Source organism: Eutrigla gurnardus (genome assembly GCF_963514095.1).
Source record: "Eutrigla gurnardus genome assembly, chromosome: 6".
NCBI lineage: Eukaryota > Metazoa > Chordata > Actinopteri > Perciformes > Triglidae > Eutrigla > Eutrigla gurnardus.
The window spans coordinates 534,133-554,615 of record NC_139920.1 but is presented as its reverse complement, the minus strand read 5'-3'; the positions used below and the strand labels follow the sequence as shown (position 1 = coordinate 554,615).

General features: G+C 42.1%; 1 protein-coding gene across 1 annotated transcript in view; it reads left to right on the top strand.

Moving 5' to 3' along the window:
* Positions 1-20,483, top strand: part of LOC311014760 (epidermal growth factor receptor substrate 15-like 1) — a 139,824-nt gene that overhangs the window by 64,103 nt on the left and 55,238 nt on the right. The window contains exons 14-18 of the mRNA XM_084011552.1: positions 454-486; positions 844-916; positions 1,597-1,758; positions 7,452-7,649; positions 11,446-11,610. Of these exons, the coding sequence (XP_083867678.1) occupies positions 454-486; positions 844-916; positions 1,597-1,758; positions 7,452-7,649; positions 11,446-11,610 (631 nt within the window). The remainder of the gene's footprint in view (positions 1-453; positions 487-843; positions 917-1,596; positions 1,759-7,451; positions 7,650-11,445; positions 11,611-20,483) is intronic.

The window sequence follows — 20,483 nt, the reverse complement described above, 5'->3', positions numbered from 1 at the left end:
TAAAACTATTCTATAAAGAGGGCCAACATTCCTCCACAGTGATGTAAAAGACTCAGTCAGTTGTCAGTTATTGCAAACGTTTGATTGCAGTTGTAGCTGCCGAGGGTGGTGCAACCGGCAATTAGGTTTAGGGGGGCAAGTACTTTTCACATGGCTGATATAGGTTTGGAATAATTCACTACCTCCAATAAATTGAATAATCATAAAAAATCTGTATTTTTGTGTTCAATCACATTTAAGTCAACTCAACATTTAAGTGTGACAAATATGCGGAACAAGAAGAAATCAGGAAGCACTGTATAGATGTAGAATGAGCTTTACTACTGATCTTGGCTTGTTCTCACCCTGCTGCTTGATTACTCTATCCATCCATCCATCCATCCACTCTTCTTTTGATGTGTATATTTTATCAATTTTTTGTTTGTTCACCACTTATTCTCCATGCTGCCTCAGCACTGTTGCCTTTACCCAGTGGAATATTCTCAGGTAAACATACCAGCCACATCGTAACTCAGGGTTTTCTTCAGATGGAATCAAATGCTGTGGATATAATTACTCATTGTGCCTTCAGACAGCTTGTTATACAGACAATTTTGAAAGTTGAGGAAATGCATGTGCCTTTTTTTCTCAAAATGAAAAAGTAATTGTATTCGTTATAGCCCTTTGCAATTACACTCTGATTCAAACAATTCATTTCAAATAATTTAGAAAGGAAAGCTACATTCCTTTCCTTGTTGTGTTACTCTGACTGGTAGTTATTTGAATGTGAGTTGATTGTGTGCGTGTGTGTGTGTGTGTGTGTGTGTGTGTGTGTTTGTGTGTGTGTGTGTGTGTGTGTATCAGGGAGAAGTACACTCTGGAGCAGGACATCAGGGAGACAGAGGAGGCCATCAGATACAAGAGTGCAGAGGTGCAGGTGAGGGTCATAGTTTGGTGAATGTGCACTGCCTTCATTTCAATTAAATCATTAAGTTGATCAACTTTATTTCAGGTCGGGTTCCTTCTGTGTGGAGTTTTGCATGTTCTCCCCGTGTGAGCGTGGGTTCTCTCGGGGTTCTCCATGTTCTCCTTCCACAGTCCAAAGACATCCAGGATGGACCCGTCTGTCTCTACATGTCAGCCCTGTGATAGACTGGTTACCTGTCTGTCTCTACATGTCAGCCCTGTGATAGACTGGTTACCTGTCTGTCTCTATATGTCAGCCCTATGATAGACTGGTTACCTGTCTGTCTCTACATGTCAGCCCTGTGATAGACTGGTTACCTGTCCAGGGTGAACACTAGCTTCGCCCAATGACAGCTGGGTTCGGCTCCATTCCCCCACGACCCTGAATACAGGATAAGCGGTAGAGGATGGATGGAACTTTATTTATTTTTGTTTCTCTTCTATTCCTCTATCAAAGAAATACTGAATGAATGCTGGTCTCTCCTTGCTCTGCATATAAAAACAAGTACAATGTTTCTCACTAGCCAGTGGATCCCGTGTGTGGTTGCAGTGGACTAGTTTGGCATTATCTGACCACTTTTTTTTGTGATGGACACCTAACTTCCGCACATGATACTTGATTGTTACTCATAGGTTGTTTTGTTCCTTCAGGAGATGCAGAATGACCTCGACAGAGAGACAGCCAGCCTGCAAGAGCTGGAGGTTCAGAAACAAGACGCCCAGGACCGCCTGGACGAGATGGACCAGCAGAAACATAAATTAGAGGATATGCTGAATGAAGTCCAGATTAAATGTCAGGAAGAGTCTCAGATGGTGAGTGAAGCCCCTGAAAAAATGAGTTGTAATATGAATAGCAGTGTATGATTTTGTGTAATTATGGTTATCTAAAAGTAATTTGTGGTTCTGATTCTGGGAATCCACACTGGGAGCGATTTTCAAAGTCCCCAAACCCTGTGTGAAGCTTCAAACTGTTAGAAACAGCCCTATTTATTACTTCTAAGTTCTGTTTACAACCAGATTGTGGGTATGTGCATTTGTGTCAGTGGTATACTGTATGCTGAGCATGCCACCGTGAATCTAAGACGGTATAAGAAATTCAGGATTTTAAAACAAGAGCATGCTATACTTATTATCGGGCTAATTTAATCGGAAACTTCTGTATTAATGCAATAAGACTGAAAAAGGCGGGTTCGACTCCCGGCCTGGGATCTCCCTCTCTGTCTCTTATACATTTGTTCGTAATTCAGTTTTTAGTCATCCACAAACCAATATTCCAAGTGAGAATAAAGTCCATACAAATGTTCCCTCCCAAAAAGTAAAAAGGCCCAAGTCAGTCGTTCTAGTTAGCATGGCATTAAAAACACTCATACCAACTCCACAGTGCATCCAAAACTAGAACGATTGACTTGCGCTAGCCATAGCACAAGCGAACTCGGCAACTAGAAGAACTGAATGAAATGTCTTGAAAATGTGTTTCGCCTCAAAAAGCTGGGGGTAAAAATTTGGTTACAAATGGCAAATGAATGAGTTTTTACTGCTGCCTTTTTCTGCGTGTTCCTCTGCAGCCTTTCCTTCACAATGTGTGACATCAAGCTGGGATCTTTAAACATCAATGGTGCCAGGGAGGAAGCAAAGAGAGTTGCTCTTTTCAGTCTGTTCACAGCTAGAAAACTAGATGTAGTTTTTTTGCAAGAAACGCACAGCACAGCTGAGAGTGAGCCTGCATGGAGAAGGGGGTGGGATGGAGAAGGTGTCCTCAGCCATAAGAGCAGCAACAGTGGAGGAGTGGCTGTCCTGTTCTCTAGGGGGTTTTTACCCATTTCTTGTGTCACTAAAAAACATTATTGAAGGTCGCTTGTTGAAAATACAAGCTGTGTTCGAAAATTTAAAAATGACTTTCGTTAATGTTTATGCTCCCACCGTACGTAGAGAAAGGGTGTTTTTTTTAGACATTTTAAACACTGTTGTCAACAACTGCAGTGGGGAAGGTTACTTGTTCCTGGGTGGTGATTTTAACTGTACTGCAAACGCCACTATAGACAGGAACCATCCAGAACCGCATCAAGCCTCCAAGAGCTGTCTAATCAAACTAATTGAAGAAAATAATTTATGTGACACTTGGAGGCTTTTTCACTCCACACAGCGGCAGTACACGTGGAGATAACGAGATAACTCTCTATCCATGGCCAGGCTTGATAGAGTTTACTGTTTTAGACAGCAGACCAATGTGCTTCAGAGTTGCTCTATACACCCTGTAGGAGTTTCAGATCACTCTCTGGTACAGGTTTCTATTTTTGTCAAGAATGTTAAATGTAGCAGTGCCTATTGGCATTTCAATGTAGCCTTGCTATCTGACACTGTCTTTAGGAATGCTTTCACTTTGTTTTGGAAGAACTACACAGAGACAAAATCTCTATACACTTCACTACAACAGTGGTGGGATATAGGGAAGGGTAAAATAAAGCAGCTGTGCCTACAGTACACTCTCAGTGTCACAAGGGACATGACCAGGTCTATGAGAGCTCTGGAGAGAGAAATAGTGGCGCTGCAAGATTTAGCAGCTTCCACAGGAGAAGGAGAACATATTAAAGTTCTCAAAAGGAAAAAATCAGCTCTGTCAGACCTGCTGGGGTTCTCTGCTCAAGGAGCTCTGGTTCGTTCCCGTTTCCAGTATGTGACTAAAATGGATGCTCCCTCTCACTTTTTCTTTGGCCTTGAACAGAAGAATGGACAAAAAAACTTCATGCACTCCCTGCTAGGGCTGAACGATATATCGTTATCGTATCAATATCTAGATATGAACATTCAAGATATTAATATCGAAAAAGCAACGATATAAACAATATAGATTTCCCCCGCGCTCGCCCTGCATGTCACAATAAACTTCATTTTTATGATTGCACTTGAATGCACCGCTATGGCCAGCCAACCACAAACCTTATTTCATGCTTGCTGTGGATCGACAGCTGAAGCCAACCAATGACGAACATACGAGGGCGGGACTCCCGCCGCGGTAGTGAAGGTACGTGTCCACAGAGGCGATTTTAAACGCGAGTGGACGCGCCGCTTCCCAGTATTGCACGCTTGGTGGACTGCCACTAGAGGATGATTGACAGGCGCTCTCCTTCAAACAATCACGTGTACAGTTCATGGCTGCACCTGATTGGACGATCGCTTTCACAGCTGTCTGCTCCGGAGTTCACGCAGAACAACATGGCGGCTCGTTTGGAAACTTTCTCTTATTTTACGAAAATAGTTCACCGAAAGGTGTTTCTGAAAACATTTTAAGCCGTCGGTGTGTGAATGTGTGAGTGAATGGGTGAATGTCAGTCATTACTGTAAAGCGCTTTGGACAAAAGCGCTGTATAAATGAGGCCATTTACCATTTACTAACAGCTCACTGTAACAGACACCGTCAGCCCAAAAATGATGATCCCTTCCCTGCGCTGACACTTGTTCCTGATTTTAAAAACTGCACTGGTAAACTGCTGGAGTTCAGCAACACCCCACCAAACAGGTTCAAAGATATCAAAGGAAAAACCATGTACAAACTGTTGGTTCAGGTCCTGAACAAGGACAAGCTCAGCGGTTGGACTGACACTCCTTGGAGAGCTCATTTAGGGCTCAATGATGAGGTCAAACCTGCGTGGAGAGTGCTATATAAACCACCATTAACTAAAAGAGTTGGAGATCTGCAGTAGAGAATTCTCCACGGGATCGTAGCTGTGAACGCTTTTATTTCGTTAATGAACCAAAATGTAAATGAGAAGTGTCCTTTCTGCTCGCAGAGAGAAACTGTGTTTCACTGCTTCATGGACTGTGGCAGACTGGACTCTTTGTTTCAGCTGCTGGAGCGAATATTCCCGATGCTCGGAAGCACTTTTTCAATGGCAATGTTCATTTTAGGTTGTCCTTATCTACAGAAGGAGAGACAGAAATGTCAGTTGTTAAATTTTATATTGGGCCAAGCTAAAATGGCGATTTACCTCAGTCGAAGAAATAAAGTAGAAAACTCTCTGGATGTTGATGCAGCAACTTTATTTGTTAGAATGGTTAAGGTCAGAGTACATGTTGATTTCAGTTTTTACAAAGCCACAAATAATATGGAAGAGTTCTCCAACGTATGGAGCCTTAACAATGTTTTATGTTCTTCTTTAAAAAATGTGTTGATATTTGGACTTGGTTTGAGTTAAATCATGTTTTTGCTTTTTTGTTGTTTATTTATTTATTTATTTATTTATTCTTTTATTTTTATTTTATCAATATCTTACTTCCTTTTTGAAAATGCAAAAGTCTTTGTACTTAATTTATTTTATTAAGTAAATAAAGAGGTTTGAAATTCTCTCTCTCTCTCTCTCTCTCTCTCTCTCTCTCTCTATATATATATATATATATATATGAGGGCCCCTCTCTCTCTAGGAGGGCCCCTCTCTCTCTAGTCTAGGAGGGCCCCTCTTAAAGGCTTACATTGGCTGGTAAACGTATTCATACCCCTTGAACTTTTCCACATTTTGGCATGTTACAACCACAAACGTGAATGTATTTTATTGGGATTTTATGTGATACACCAACACAAAGTGGCACATAATTGTGCAGTGGAAGGAAAATTATATTTGGTTTTCAATTTATTTTATTTTTTTTATTTTTTTTACAAAAAACTGAAAAGTCTGGCCTGCAAAAGTATTCAGCCCCCTTTACTCTGATATCCCTAAATAAATTCCAGTGCAACCAATTGCCTTCAGAAGTCACCTAATTCGTAAATAGAGTCCACTTGTGTGTGATCTAATAATAATAAAATATATTTAATCTCTGTATAAATACAGCTGATCCGTGAAGGCCTCAGGTTTGTTAGAGAACATTAATGAACAAACAGCAACACACCAGACAGCTCAGGGAAAACGTTGTGGAGAAGTTTACAGCAGGGTTAGGTTATAAAAAAATATCGCATCAGAGCGCTGTTCAATCCATCATCCAAAATGGAAAGAGTGTGGCACAACTGCAAACCTACCAAGACATGGCCATCCACCTAAACTGAAAGGACGGCAAGGAGAGCAATAATCAGAGAAGCAGCCAAGAGGCCCATTGGAAATCTGGAGGAGCAGCAGAGATCCACAGCTCGGGTGGGAGAATCTGTCCACAGGACAACTATTAGTTGTGCACTCCACAAAGTGGGCCTTAATGGAATAAAGAAGAAAGCTATTGTTGAAACAAAGCCATAAGAAGTCCCGTTTGCAGTATGCCACAATCCATGTGGGGGACAGGGCAAACGTGTGGAGGAAGGTGCTCTGGTCAGATGAGACCAAAACTACCACTGCACATGACCCTGAACACACCATCCCCACCGTGAAACATGGTGGGGGCAGCATCATGCTGGGGGGATGCTTTTCTTCAGCAGTGACAGGGAAGCTGCTCAGAGTTGATGGAAAGATGGATAGAGTCAAATGCAGGACAATCTTAGAAGAAAACCTGTTAGTCTGCAAAAGACTTGAGACCGGGGGGAGGTTCACCTTCCAGCAGGACAACAAGCCTAAACGTACAGCCAGCGCTACAATGGAATGATGTAGATCAAAGCATATTCATGTGTTAGAATCTGTCAAAGCCCTGCTGGGATCTTTCATGCCCGTTTCCTGACTCTGGAGGAGTACAGGTCCTGGATGGTGAGCAGGTCGGCACAGTGTTCTTTTCTGCAGACCTGACTGTTGTTGTAGTCTGTTCCTGTCCCTTCAGACAGTGATGGAGGAGCAGAGAACAGACTCCATCACTGCACCGTTAAACTGGATCAGCAGCTCCTGACTCCTGAGCTAGTGCAGGACGTACATCGTCTTTATGTTGGACTCCTACTTCAGTTCCCGGGAGATTGTAGTTTCTGTGATCTACAATTGCTGAGTATGGTGAGGGGGCAGTGATGGGGGGCTCCTACTGAAGTCCACTGTCATCTCCAAAGTTTTGAGCGTGTTCAGATCCAGCTCCACAGGGCCAGCTGTTCCACCTTCCGTCTGTATGCAGATGAGGCCGACAGTTTTGTTGTCTGCACTTTTCAGTCATTGAACAGACGGATGCAGGTGCAGTTGTGGGAGGGAGAAGAGCATCAGGGAGAGCACACATTCCTGAGGGGCACCAATGCTGACTGTCTGGGTGTTGGATGTGATTTTACCCAGCCTCACCTGCTGCCTCCTGTCTGTCAAGATGTCTGCGATCCACTGACGGTGGTGATAATGTGTTGTATATTACGTGACACTTATTTAATGTGAATCACAAAGGAGCAAATTCAGTTAAGCCCTATAATCATATTATAATAATAATAATAATAATAATAATAATAATAATAATAACAATGACAATAATACTTTTATACTTTAATTGGAAATTAGCTAAAGGAAGTCTTGACATTGGTAAAGGCATCGCACTATCGTCGAGCCCCGAGATCAACCTATCAGCATAACCCTAATACAGAATGGATGTCATGGGCCATTGTCAATTGTTCATCTCATCTCTTCTGCCTCCAGATCTCAACCCTCCAGAGTCAAATCCACTCACAGGAGTCAGATTTGCAGAGCCAAGAGGAAGAGCTTATCCGGGCAAAGGCGGACCTGGGCCGGCTTCAGCAGGAGGAGAACCAGCTGGAACAGAGCCTGGCTGCTGGGAAGATCCAACTGGAGACCATCATCAAGTCACTGAAGGCCACGCAGGATGAGATCAACCAGGTAGGAAAGAGGACCTGTGTATGTGTGTGAAAAGTGTCAACAGGGGACATTGTTGCACAGAGTAATCGACTTCCTTATTCCCACTGAGGCTCTCTCTCTCTCTCTCTCTCTCTCTCTCTCTCTCTCTCTCTCTCTCTCTCTCTCTCACACACACACACACACAGACACAGACACACACACACACAGACACACACAACTCAACCACCTGCTACTTCTACACAGCTGTACTTTAGACACACAGGACGTGTCGTTGGTGCAGGAAGTAGTCTCCATAACATCCCCAATGTTGACCCCTGCTAAGATTCTACTCTCCTGACTTAAGTCTGCCACCTGGAGACTTGAGGAGTGATCATTTCCTCATGCTCACCTGTAATAATATCCAGTCCTATTGCTTCTAGGAACATGTTGATAGTATCCCACTAGACCAGGGGTGTCAAACTCATTTTAGCTCAGGGGCCACATGGAGGAAAATCTATTCCCAAGTGGGCCGGACCAGTAAAATCATGGCATAATAACTTAAAAATAACGGCAACTTCAGATTTGTTTCCTTTGTTTTACTTTGGTCCAAAATAGTACAAGCATATTCTGAAAATGTACACACCACAAATAATGCTCTTTACAGAATACTTCAAATTAGTTGAACATTCTGAGGAAAAAAATGGTGCAATTTCAAGAACACTATGCCTCAGTGATTCGAACTTAGACTTCGTCTCAGTGTAACTACAAAGGCATACAACTTTAAGTCACAGCCTATGTGGGATTGAACAAAATACTCTTCTAGGTATCAAATACTGATAAACATTTCCACATCTTAATCCTGAGCTAACTCACCACACCAAACAAACTGAGGTAGAAACTATTCAAGAGGGTTGAGTTACTTTTCTCTTTTTTGACAGAGACATTTTGGGGCAATGAAAGCGCGGTTAAAGACGTAATAGGCAGAACGACAAGGCAGCTCCGGGCCAGCTGTCAGGTATAGGCCTACTTGCTCGGCCCCGGAATAAACATTGCTTGCTTCACAAAATTGCTATTGCGACACCCAGTGGACACATTTAGAACAGCAGTTTCTTTTATTGAAAAATTGCAGCTATTTTTAGGCTTTGGAAATCATCGGCCGTAAGTTTGACACCCCTGCACTAGACCTTTTTATTCATAAAATCCCACATACAGTCGGCTCCAGGATTTGTCCAGCAGTTCATGTCATTTCCTAAGAACACTAGAAGTCTGAATCCGTCATTTCTGCTCGGCATCTTCCATCATCATCCTGTCATATTAAAGCACATGATGGTATTCATCAGTTCAGATGTACGCTACCGTTCAAAAGTTTGGGGTCACTGAGAAATGTCCTTATTTTTTGACGAAAGTTTTTTTCAATTAAGATAACATTAAATTATTCATAAATACAGTCTAGACATTGATAAAGTGCTATTCTAGCTGCAAACGGCAGATATTTTTCTATTTTTCTTTTTTTAAATAACTTTTATTTATCAAGTGCAAAACACAGACACAAAGTGTAAAGGGATACAAAGTGTTCTTTTTTTTTTTACTTATATGAACATAAATGAACAGCCCCCCCCCACCCATCCCATCCTCTCCCTCCCATTGTCCTCTTATACGATCAAAGTATATCATGAATAAGTAAATAAAATTACAAACCTGTGAAATAATGGTTTAAAACCAAATAAATAAGTAAATAATAATAATAATAATAAATACTATCGTTGACTTTCTCCACGCTGATGCCAAAGCGAGCAGCCTTTAACCCCACGGAATAATGCACGATCAGCAAATTCTGGCCCGTCAGCTCGCCGTATATTATTATACCTACACAGTAATAATTAAAAATACAAATGTACGGTGCTAGTGCTGATCATTAAATGTACAAAGTAAGTATCAATGGCTGCTTACTCCTACAAGTTTGTTATGTTAGAGTCTCTTAGGGTGGGGGCTATCTGCAGCTGGCAGTCCGGAACAGAGGGGAGAGTACACATATAACCAAACAATGGGACTTTACAAAGAGATTCCCTGAGCTGGCAGACCATCTAGATAGTCAAGTAATGGTCTCCAATGAGTATAGAACCTGCCAGATGACCCTCTAAGTGAGAATTTGATCTTCTTCCGTTTCAGACAACCTAAAATGTCATGTAGCCAGACTTTGACTGATGGTGGTTGAGGAGATTTCCATAACAAAATAATTCTCTTACGAGCAATAAGGGAGGCGAAGGCAATAACGTTATTTTGAACGGCTGTGGTATGGAGGTCGTCTGGGGGCTTGCCGAAAATAGCGATATGTGAGGTTGGAGTTAGAGTTATGCCTGATATATCTGAAATTGTTTTGAAGAATAGTTGCCAGAATTCAGACAACTTGGGGCATGCCCAGAACATATGGATAAGATTGCATGGACTCTGGGAACATCTAGCACATTTCTCATCGAATTTGTCTGGATAGAGTTTTGACAGTTTTCCCTTACTATAGTGTAGCCTGTGGAAGACTTTAAATTGTATTAGTGACAGTCTGGCGCAGCTGGATGACGAGTTAACAGCCCCCACAGCCCCCTCTTAGAAGATCTCAGAGAAATTCAACTGACTAACAGAGTTCTGACTCCCAGTTCATCTTGATCTTATGTGAAATAGAGTCACCGGCTGAGGATAGTAAATTATAAAAATAGGAGATATGGCCCTTTGACAGGGTTTTAGCCTTGAGAGCCAGGTCAATCCCGCTGGGTGTTGGCATCTGTGGGAATGACGTAGCGCGTGTTTTCGCAAAGTCCTGCAACTGGAAGTACCGGAAAAAGTCTGATTTATGTAGATTAAAGGTAGAGATTAATTGGTTGAAGCTTGCAAATACCCCATCAATGTACAAGTCTCCCAAACTACGTAGCCCTTTGTTTTCTAAGACGGAGAATCGTGGGTCAATTTGAGCTGGAATGAACAGGTGATTATTGCAAATAGGAGTTGCTAAAGGGGGAGTGAGCCATATGAGCCAGTGGCGTCTTGTGTCCAAATTTTTAGTGTTCCAACGCCAACCGGATTAGAGGTAAAAATTGATGGGGAAAGGGGCAAGGTCAAACCAGGCCATACCCTGTGGACAGCGCTTGATTGGAGACAATTTCCTCCTACAACAGGACAATGACCCAAAGCACACCTCCAAACTATGCAAGAACTATTTAGGGAAGAAGCAGTCAGCTGGTATCCTGTCTGTAATGGAGTGACCAGCGCAATCACCAGGTCTCAACCCTATTGAGCTGTTGTGGGTCTTCCCAGAGCCCTCCTGACCATGTCCATCACTTTATGACCACAGTGGACCATCTTCTGATGGCTACTTCCAGCAGGATAGCGCTCCATGTCAGAAAGCACAAAACATATCAAACTGGTTTTTCGAACATAACGATGAGGTACCTGGACTTACATGGCCTCCTCAGTCTCCAGACCTCAATCCAACGGGAGATTCACACCATGGATGTGTTGCCAACAAATCTGCAGCACTGCATGATGCTACCATGGATATGGACCAAAATGTCTGAGGAATGTTTCCAGCACTTTGCTCACTTGATCCTCTGTTTTCATGTTGTAAACTGTTGGACACTTTATGTTACACCTGATGGCATATGAGCTTTTTGACTGTGTGTTTATGTGCTTTCACGTCCTGCAGACCTGTGTTCATAAGAAAGCTGCATAAATCAAAGACATTCACCGGAAGCTTTCTAAAACTAGAAGACCATACAGTGTAGTCTCCCTACATCCCACAATCACTGAATTGATTATGTGTGTGTGTGTGTGTGTTTGTGTCCTGCAGGCTCGTAGTAAGTTGTCCCAGATTCAGGACAGCCAACAGGAAGTGTCCAAAAGCATCGAGCAGTACAACAGCACCTTGAATGGTACCCATGGAGGCAGTATGACCAACCTGGCTGACATGAGCGAGGGCTTAAGTGACCGAGAGAATGGAGGATTCCCAACCATGGTGAGAGCAGCACAGTTCAGGACATTTTCTCCTCCAAGACATAGTGTTGCATTCAGTCTCATAAATGTCAGAAATACTTTTTTCAAGAATGAAAAGCCAAGCTCTCGCCTCTGTAATTATGACATATAACATGTAAAAGGTGTGTCAGAGAGCGTCCTGGCAGCTTTATATTTGTATGCTTCTGCATCGGCAACAGCTGTGGAAGGGAAGATTATGTTTTCAGGTTGTCAGTCCGTCTATCCCATTCTCATAAATATATCTCAGGACGTCCACCTGGACTCAATGATGAACTCATTAGAATTTGTTGGTCAAAGGCTCACTGTGACCATTGCATCCATGACTCATGAATTCATATTCTCATAGGGGTTTTTTTAGGTTTTGTCCACCTACTCCTCTTACCCAGGCCTTTTTTTTTTTGTAATTAGTATTTTATTGAGGGTTTTTTTAACACCACTGGTACATTGTATTCAACATTACAATGACAGCTTAACATTTGCCCTTAGTGATGATACATTTTTGAATAACAGAATAAAGAGATTAAGCCAAAAGAGGTAATAGAAATCAAACAGAAATAATTAAATAATAGTAAAAAAAATTAAATTAAAACATTTTAAAATGAAAAAAAAAGAAAAGAAAAACACACATGGATCGGATGTACAGTTTTACAATAAGCACTATGCTCTCAACTGGTAGCAATATATTGCACATATTTTCCCCATTTCGCCACATATTTTTCAGCCCTGCCATTGATGTTGAAAGAGATTTTTTCATATGATGCCACTTTTGCCAACTCCGTGCTCCATTCCTGGAAAGAGGGCTCACCTGGATTCTTCCAGTTTCTCATAATAATTTGTTTTCCAACCATTATACTGGTCTGAATAAAGTCCGCTGCTCCACAGTTCATTGTCATTTGTGGATCATTTAAAACATACAGCCTCGGGCAGAACTCCAAGCTAGTCTGGGTAATGTTTTCAATGCGATCATGAACCTTTAGCCAATAGTTCTGAATCATGCGACATTCCCAGAGCAGATGAGGAAGAGTGCCTTCCGAGCTGCAGCACTTCCAGCAGTCTGCATTATTCCTCAGCTTCAGCCGAAACAGCCTGGTCGGAGTCCAATAAAAGCGATTAAGAATCTTAAACTGGATTAATCTAATTTTAATGTCTCTTGAAACCCTCTTGATGTTTTCACAAATACGATACTTTATGTGTGATATCAATGTTCAAATCTACTGACCAAGTTAGCATCGTTGCATAAGATATGGTAACTGTCTGTTGGAATATCATTGCATAGAAGATAGCAGCCTCATGCCCCAAACCCATTATTTTCATAGTCTGAGACAGAAGGTTTGACTGTTGAGGTTCTTTTCCTCTCCCTATGACAGTAACTAGCAGGTGACGCAATTGTAAATACTTCCAGAAATTACTTCGGGGCAGATTGTATTCACCAGCCAGCCTCTCAAATTACTTTATATTATCCCTGTCATACAGGTTTGCTAGCATAATAATTCCTTTGTCTACCCAATCTTTCCATAAAAAGGAGTGTTTATTAATACGTAACTTTGGGTTATTCCAAATACAAGATTCAGAATTAAGATAGACATTGATATTAAAAGCTTTAGAAAACTTTTTCCACACATTACAGAGGTTGGATATGATAGGGTGAGATTTTACTTTGGAGGGTATATTGCTAGACAGAGCATTTATAGGGGGGAGAATAAACTCCGTTCAATCTCAAACCAGGGAGGGGCTCTCTCAGGTGGCAGTTTCCACTGAGCTATATGTCTCAGACATAAGGCATAGTGATACAGGGCTAGTTTGGGGAGGCCCATTGTTACGTCCCTGGTCTAGGGGAACCTAGACGCAACACAAATGTGCCCCCCCCCACTCTACCACTCCCAAGAAAGGCCAGCTTCACGTAAAACATTCATTTACCATTCAGTTTGGCAGTTTATTTGGTTCAGAGGTGAGCAATGCCCAAAACAACAAACATAACCACTAGTAAGCCCTATTCTTACCTAAGGAGAAACATAACAGTAAAACAAATGACAGGCTGCTTACCTAACCTCCTAACTAAAAACAGGAGAAAAGATGCAGCTCACAAACAAAAAGGGCTTCTCCCTCCTACTTAACTGCTTTAGTAGTTAGTGCTCAATTTACAGTGATGTACAATACAAAACCATTAACAATACTCTAAAGTCACACCATACTAAATGGTTAATCAAAACACACACACACAGACTTCCCAGCTCAGCTTTGTTGAGTGTGGCAGAGGCAGGGGAGAGGAAGATTCTTCTGGTCGGATCGTATTTGAACCTGTGAGCTCTCCCATTGGTCCAATCAAGTGTGAGCAATCAGCCAATGATCCCATCAGCAGCACACCTGCTCCAGAGTGAGATCCAACCTCCTTCACACACATACCCATACCCACACACACTAAGGGAGGGAGAGAGACATGTTAGAAAACAAAACTCACAGCCATAACACCCATGACAACCTTATTGATTGGGACCTGAAGCCTTTCTAATTTATCCTTGCACGTTTACCATTCCATAAAAACGTTTTACAAATTTGGTCAAACCTTTTAAAGTACTTTTGAGGTATTGCAATAGGAAGACATTGAAGCAAATAATTCAGTCTTGGGATACAGTTCATCTTCAGGACGTTGACTTTTCCCCATAATGATAAGAATAGTGGTGACCATCTATTTGTGTCTAATGAAATTTTATTAAAAAGTGTGTCCAAATTCTTTTCGATTATTTTGTCAATTTTTTGAGGGAAGAGAATACCAAGATATTTTATGCCTTCAGTAGGCCATTGAAACAGCCCCGCCTGAAATAGAGTTTTTGGGCAGTATGAAGTCAATGGAAGGGCCTCTGACTTAGACCAGGTGACTTTATACCCTGATATATTAGAGAATGACTTAATAACATCTAATAGTGCTGGGACAGATCTGGGTCCGAGGCAAGCCACAATATGTCGTCCGCGTACAGCAGAAGCTTATGTGTAGACTCATTTATTTTAACTCCCTGAATATTTTGATTCTTGCGAATAGCTGCCACAAGAGGCTCAAGAGCTAGACAAAAAAGCCCTGGCGACAATGCAGAGCCCTGCCGAGTGCCTCTACCAAGTGTGAAATAAGAGGAAATCAGACCATTTGTTCTCACTGCGGCCTGTGGGTCTTTGTGAAGAATATCTATCCATCTGAGAAACATTTGACCAAATCCAAAAGCTTTAAGCGTTTGAAACATATACCTCCATTCCAGCCTATCAAACGCTTTCTCAGCGTCAAGTGAGATAGCTGCTGTTGGATCGTTGGAGTCCTGCACCGACCACATAATATTTATAAGGCATCTCACGTTATCCAAAGAATTCCTTTGTCTAATAAAGCCCACTTGGTCAGGATGGATAAGTGACCTAAGTGTTTTATCCAATCTATTTGCAAGTATTTTAGATAAGAGTCTACAATCAACAGATATTAAACTTATTGGCCGATAGCTTTTACAATCAGTTGGGTCCTTTTCTTTTTTAAGTATAAGTGTAATAATTGCTTGGTTTAAGGAGGGAGGTAATCTGCCAAATTCAAATGCTTCTGCAAGCATATTTTCGAATAAAGGTAATAGCTCTTCTGCATAACATTAAAAAAATTCTGCTGTAAACCCGTCTTGGCCTGGGGATTTACCTGCTGGTAGGGCCTTAATCGCATCAAGTATCTCCTGTGAACTAATAGGTGAATCTAAGTCCTCCTGTTTTGAGCTGCTCAACTTAGGAAGGTTTAATTTCTCAAGAAATTACATTATCTCTTCATCTGTGGCAGTGTTGTCAGATGTATAAAGATTTATTTAAAAGTTCTTGAATACATCATTTATTTCCCTAGATTTAGTTGCCAGGCTTCCATCCCCAGTCGTCACTGCTGCCACTGAAGATTTGGACTCTTTTTGTTTAATGTACCTAGCTAGAAATTTCCCCGTTTTATCCCCCGATTCAAAAATAGTCTGCCTGGCTCTAAACAAAAGAGATTCCGTTTTTTGGGATATTATGATATTATATTTATATTTAAGGTGAGTCAATTCTTTTAAAAACAGATTCAGATATATTCCTTTTTAATTTAGCTTCAATGTTCTTAATTCTCCTTTCTAGATCTGTGAGTTTAGCAGCATTGACCTTCTTATGAGAAGAATGCTGAATAATAAATCCCCTTAGAAAGGCCTTCATGGCTTCCCAGGCCACTATGGCAGAGGGAGCTGTAGGGACATTGGTCTCCAAATACAGCCTAATCTGGGCTCGAAGATTTTCCTTAAACCCCACATCTTGTAACAAAGAAAACGCCACATCTGTGATCTTTCTGTTTCCTGATATGGGGTCATTTGTAGTCTGACCATGGCATGGTCCGTTAACAGAATGCTATCAATTGAACAGGACAGTGTGGCAGGCAGCAAAGAGCTAGAAATAATATAATCTCTGTCCGTTGGTTGGTTCAGCCTCCAGTTAGACCCATAGACGAACACATTCTCTTAACAAGCAAAACAGAATCAGGCATTCTACTTAATGTTGGCTTACTTCTATAAAGGATTTGATCTAAGACAATATTGAAGTCTCCACCCAGAATTATGCGATATTGCCCAATATCGTGCAATTTACTTTCTAGGTCTACGAAAAAATTAGGGTGATCAACATTAGGTGCGTATATATTGGCTAGTATCAAAGTCTGTCCTTGTATCTCTGCTAGTATTATAATTATTCTGCCCTCCTCATTTTTAACCTCCTTCCTGAGCCTGAACTGTAAGCCTTTGTTAATTAATATAGCTACTCCACGACTTTTAGATGACCCAGCACTAAAGGATACATGTCCTACCCAGTCCCTGCATAACTTAACTGATTCCCGGGGACCGCAATGTGTTTCCTGAAAGAAAACTACATCTTGTTTTTTAGTTTTCAGATGCCCCAGTATTCTCTTCCTTTTGATCGGACAGCCCAAACCATTCACATTCCAGGTTGAATAACATAATGGGCCCTAGTTTCGTAGACTAGGCATAGTCAGCGCGCAGCGCACGTGCGACACGCCGACACGCCGACGGGGTGTGTCCGCCTGGACTTTGCAAGTTTCGTGCACCGCGCAGGCTAGCGCAGGCATGCCTCCCGTGGGAAAGAGGGAGGAGAAGAAGGCGTGAGTGGGAGACGAGGCGTGGACTGGGATAAATACAGCCGATTCAGATCTTCACCAATCAAATGAGCTCCTCTCCGCACCTTTAATGCGTTATGGGAGGTTCAGTGCAAGTTCTGTCACTTGACAACCCGATGACAGAAGCAGCGCCACCGCTCCCACCACGCGCATCACGCGCTGTGCGAATGTATCATAATAATAACAATGCCGATATTATAAAAAACAGGAGAGAGAGAGGGAGATGTTTTGGTCCGAGAGGCTGAGTTTCTGTTACGCGTGCCATCCGCCTTTGATCTGACGTCAGATGTGACGGGACAATCTATATAGATATAACCGTGCGCAAGGCTGCGCGGGTCGAAACTTGCATTACGCCGGCTCCGCCACCCTGCGCCGCCCTGCGCTGCGCCACGAAACTAGGGCCCAATGTCTTCCCACTGCTAGTCATAAGCAAAATTAATGTATTTTACTGTAGAATAAGTAACCATTCTATTATGATGTAAGATCCATGGTGCAACGTATATTAAAACCAAATAATTGTTGAAATTAAACAAAAAAGTAAATCTCTTAGGTCCATGACTTCTGGAACAAGAGCAGCCTAAAAGCCCACTGCTCTGAGTTTCGATTACAGAATTAGATCAGATATTAGGTTAAGGAAAACATAGAGTTTTTAATACAAAAAATAGGAATTGTTGGACGCCCAGGCCCAGGCTATGAAAACTATCAGCTCCAATGTCAGATATATAAAACAGTTTGTGACGGGCAGAGCCGGAATTTTTAAATAATACTGTCCAAGTCCAATATCAAAACAAAGGTCCACAAAATTGCATATACGCCCCCCACACCCATCATACCGTTATACTCCTGAAAAGACGACAGAAAGATCTTGTGGTTTCCAAAGCCTATGCAGAGCGCATTTACCTCAGCGCTTCTCAATGTACTCCATTGCTTTTTCCGGGTCATCAAACACCCGTGGACTCTGTCCACCGATGAAAATTTTCAGAAGTGCAGGGTAGAGCATGCCAAATTAAATCTTGCGCTGGAGTGCTTTTTTGTAGCCTGAGAATGCTTCTCGCTTCCTTTGCGTCTCCCTCGAGTAATCCGGGAAAATCATAACTTGTTTGCCGTTCCACGTCAGGCATTCCAGGATGGATTGGCAATCTTTGTACCGTAGTAAGCGCGCCACAATCGTTCGACCATGATTCTTCTCCCCGGCTTCTAGCCGCGTCCCGATCCTGTGAGCGCGGTCCATCTCGATTCCCCCCGGGGTTGGATCAAGGCCAAGGGTCGCCGAGATAAAGACGTTCAGGAACGCAGTAATATTGCTCTTTTCGGCCCCCTCGGTATCCCAACAAATCTGAGGTTGTTGCGTCGGGATCTGTCTTCTGCTGTTGCCAGCCTGTCTGTCAGCAGTTGTATGTCCTCTTTAGTGGGTGCCGCTGGTCTTGCATTCATGATAGCTTGCTCATATTCTAACTGACTCACTCTGTCTTCTACCTCCGTAATGCGAGAAATGAGGGAGGAGAGCTTTGTATCCACGGAGCTTAGAGACCGACGAATTTGATCCAGGTCAGCCGTCTCTTCTAATATTTTACTCAGCATCCCGTGAATCTGAGCCATATCAGGCGGGTTGGGCTCCATGGCTGTGCTAGCTGTAGGATCTTTGCTAGCTGCTACTCCCTTCTTGCACATGTTGAGCTGAGTCTGTGCGGCTGAGCGAAGTTTTCTTTGTTCAATGTTACTGCCAGCAGTCAAACTTTTAGCTTCTTCTGACATGTTCGAGTTTGGCATAGAATGTAGAAGAAAAATGCCTATATCTGATCGTATGTTAGGATATATATGTGTTAAGGATATTAACCCAAAAGACAGCGAGAGCACAAGTTTCAAGCCACCATTGCTTATCCCTGCGTCACGTGCACTCCTTACCCAGGCCTTTTATCATATAGACAAGCTGTTAGCAGCAGTCTGCAGCATGCCAAATTCTTCATCATCCTTTCACTCATTTGAACCGTCTTTTGCTAGAACCTCTCACACCTGGCTAACAGCACTCAGGGTAACCTATGGCAAATGGTGCAGATTTTCCAGAACCATATCAAGGTAGAGCCCTGTACAGAGTGAAGAACATTTTACACACTTTACACACACACACACACACGCATTCAGAGGAATGTTGCATTCCAGACATGGGCTTCCTCTTAACGAAGCTTTGAGTCAGAGAAGCAGAATGCTCACAGAGAAGACCAAAGTGCAGCAACAAAAATTGCTTGTGAAATTCAATCTTCAGGGAAAAAAAATGGTGTGTGTGTGCGTTGTGCATGGTTTGTAATTAAGGCGTTATTGACTGCACGATCATTTGACCGCGCGATCATTCTTTTTTAATCTGTGTTAATCCGTGGAATCATTTGTGTTTATTTGCATCACTTAGGGCGATATGGCCTAAAATTAAAATCCCTGATGTTTTTATACCAGATCCGATTTTCGATTTTAATCAAAAAATGTTTAAACCACTAAAGACAAAATAATGATTTAAAATGTTTTTATTTAAATGACAGAACATGAATTTCCCTACAAGGAATAAAGTGCCAAACTTTCAGTTTCACCATACCTCATTTGTAAAATATAAATAAATTGAGAATAGAGCTCTTAAACAAAGAGAAATTAATTAAGTGCATAATTAGCTTTCCCTTTTTGTAAAATAAAGTGCCTCACTGCCTCTGGGGAGGAAAACAAATGTGATGTGAAATGCCACTGCATCGGTGATGTCTTTCCACTTTTTCCGTCTCGTTTCATATGGGGAACTATGTGCAAATGAAGCGGCTAACGTTACCTGCTTCTTTATTGTTTTGAGGCCATCGTTATCCTTCACAGCAGATTGCAGGGGAAAACACTGCTCCCACTCGGCTGCGTGCTTACGTTTAAGGTGCTGGAACAGGTTAGTTGTGGCACTGCCTTTTGTTGCCGCTGCATTAGAACAGAGTTTACAGTGTACACTTGTTTGCTCTTGGTCAGCTGCTGTAAACCCGAACCATTTCCATACGACTGAGGTGACAGAGCCTTTTTTAGGGAGTAAATCCTCGCTGTTTTCTGCGCACGCTGCCATGTTGATATTCAGAGAACTAGTGGAGGGAGGGGGAGGGGAATGGAGTGGAGGGGACGGGAGCCGAGAGAGAGCAGTAAACTACCGTGGTTTTTATCCAAGTTAAGCTACAATGTTTCATCGGTCATGGTTGAAATAACTTTTGCTGTCCCTGATACGCCGGAAAACCAAATGTTGCCCCGTCTGAGTTCATATCATCACCCAGAGGTGAATATCATTGAGAATAGCCACACATCTGCTTGTTTACTACAAAGGAATGAACCCAAAATAAACTATTTAGTTGCAATTTAATTGCAATAAACCGATACAAAAGATGCCAGAATAATAACAAGGCCAATTTGTAAAACTAAAATCAAGGTTTGTTGGGTCTGTCATTCATCATTGTGTTCATCGATAATCATTGCTCAGTTTTTTTCTCTGAAGATCTATTCTCCAGCCTATTGACATTTTATTAGGTCTATACATGATGTCTAATACAACATTTCTGTTTCTAAGAGATGTTGGTTCAATTGTATGGTGTCATTTGCATTTATATAATAAGGATCATAGGGAGCAAATAGTCACTCAATGAACAGGCAAACCACTGCTCCTGGTGCACCTGCATGATACAGCACGA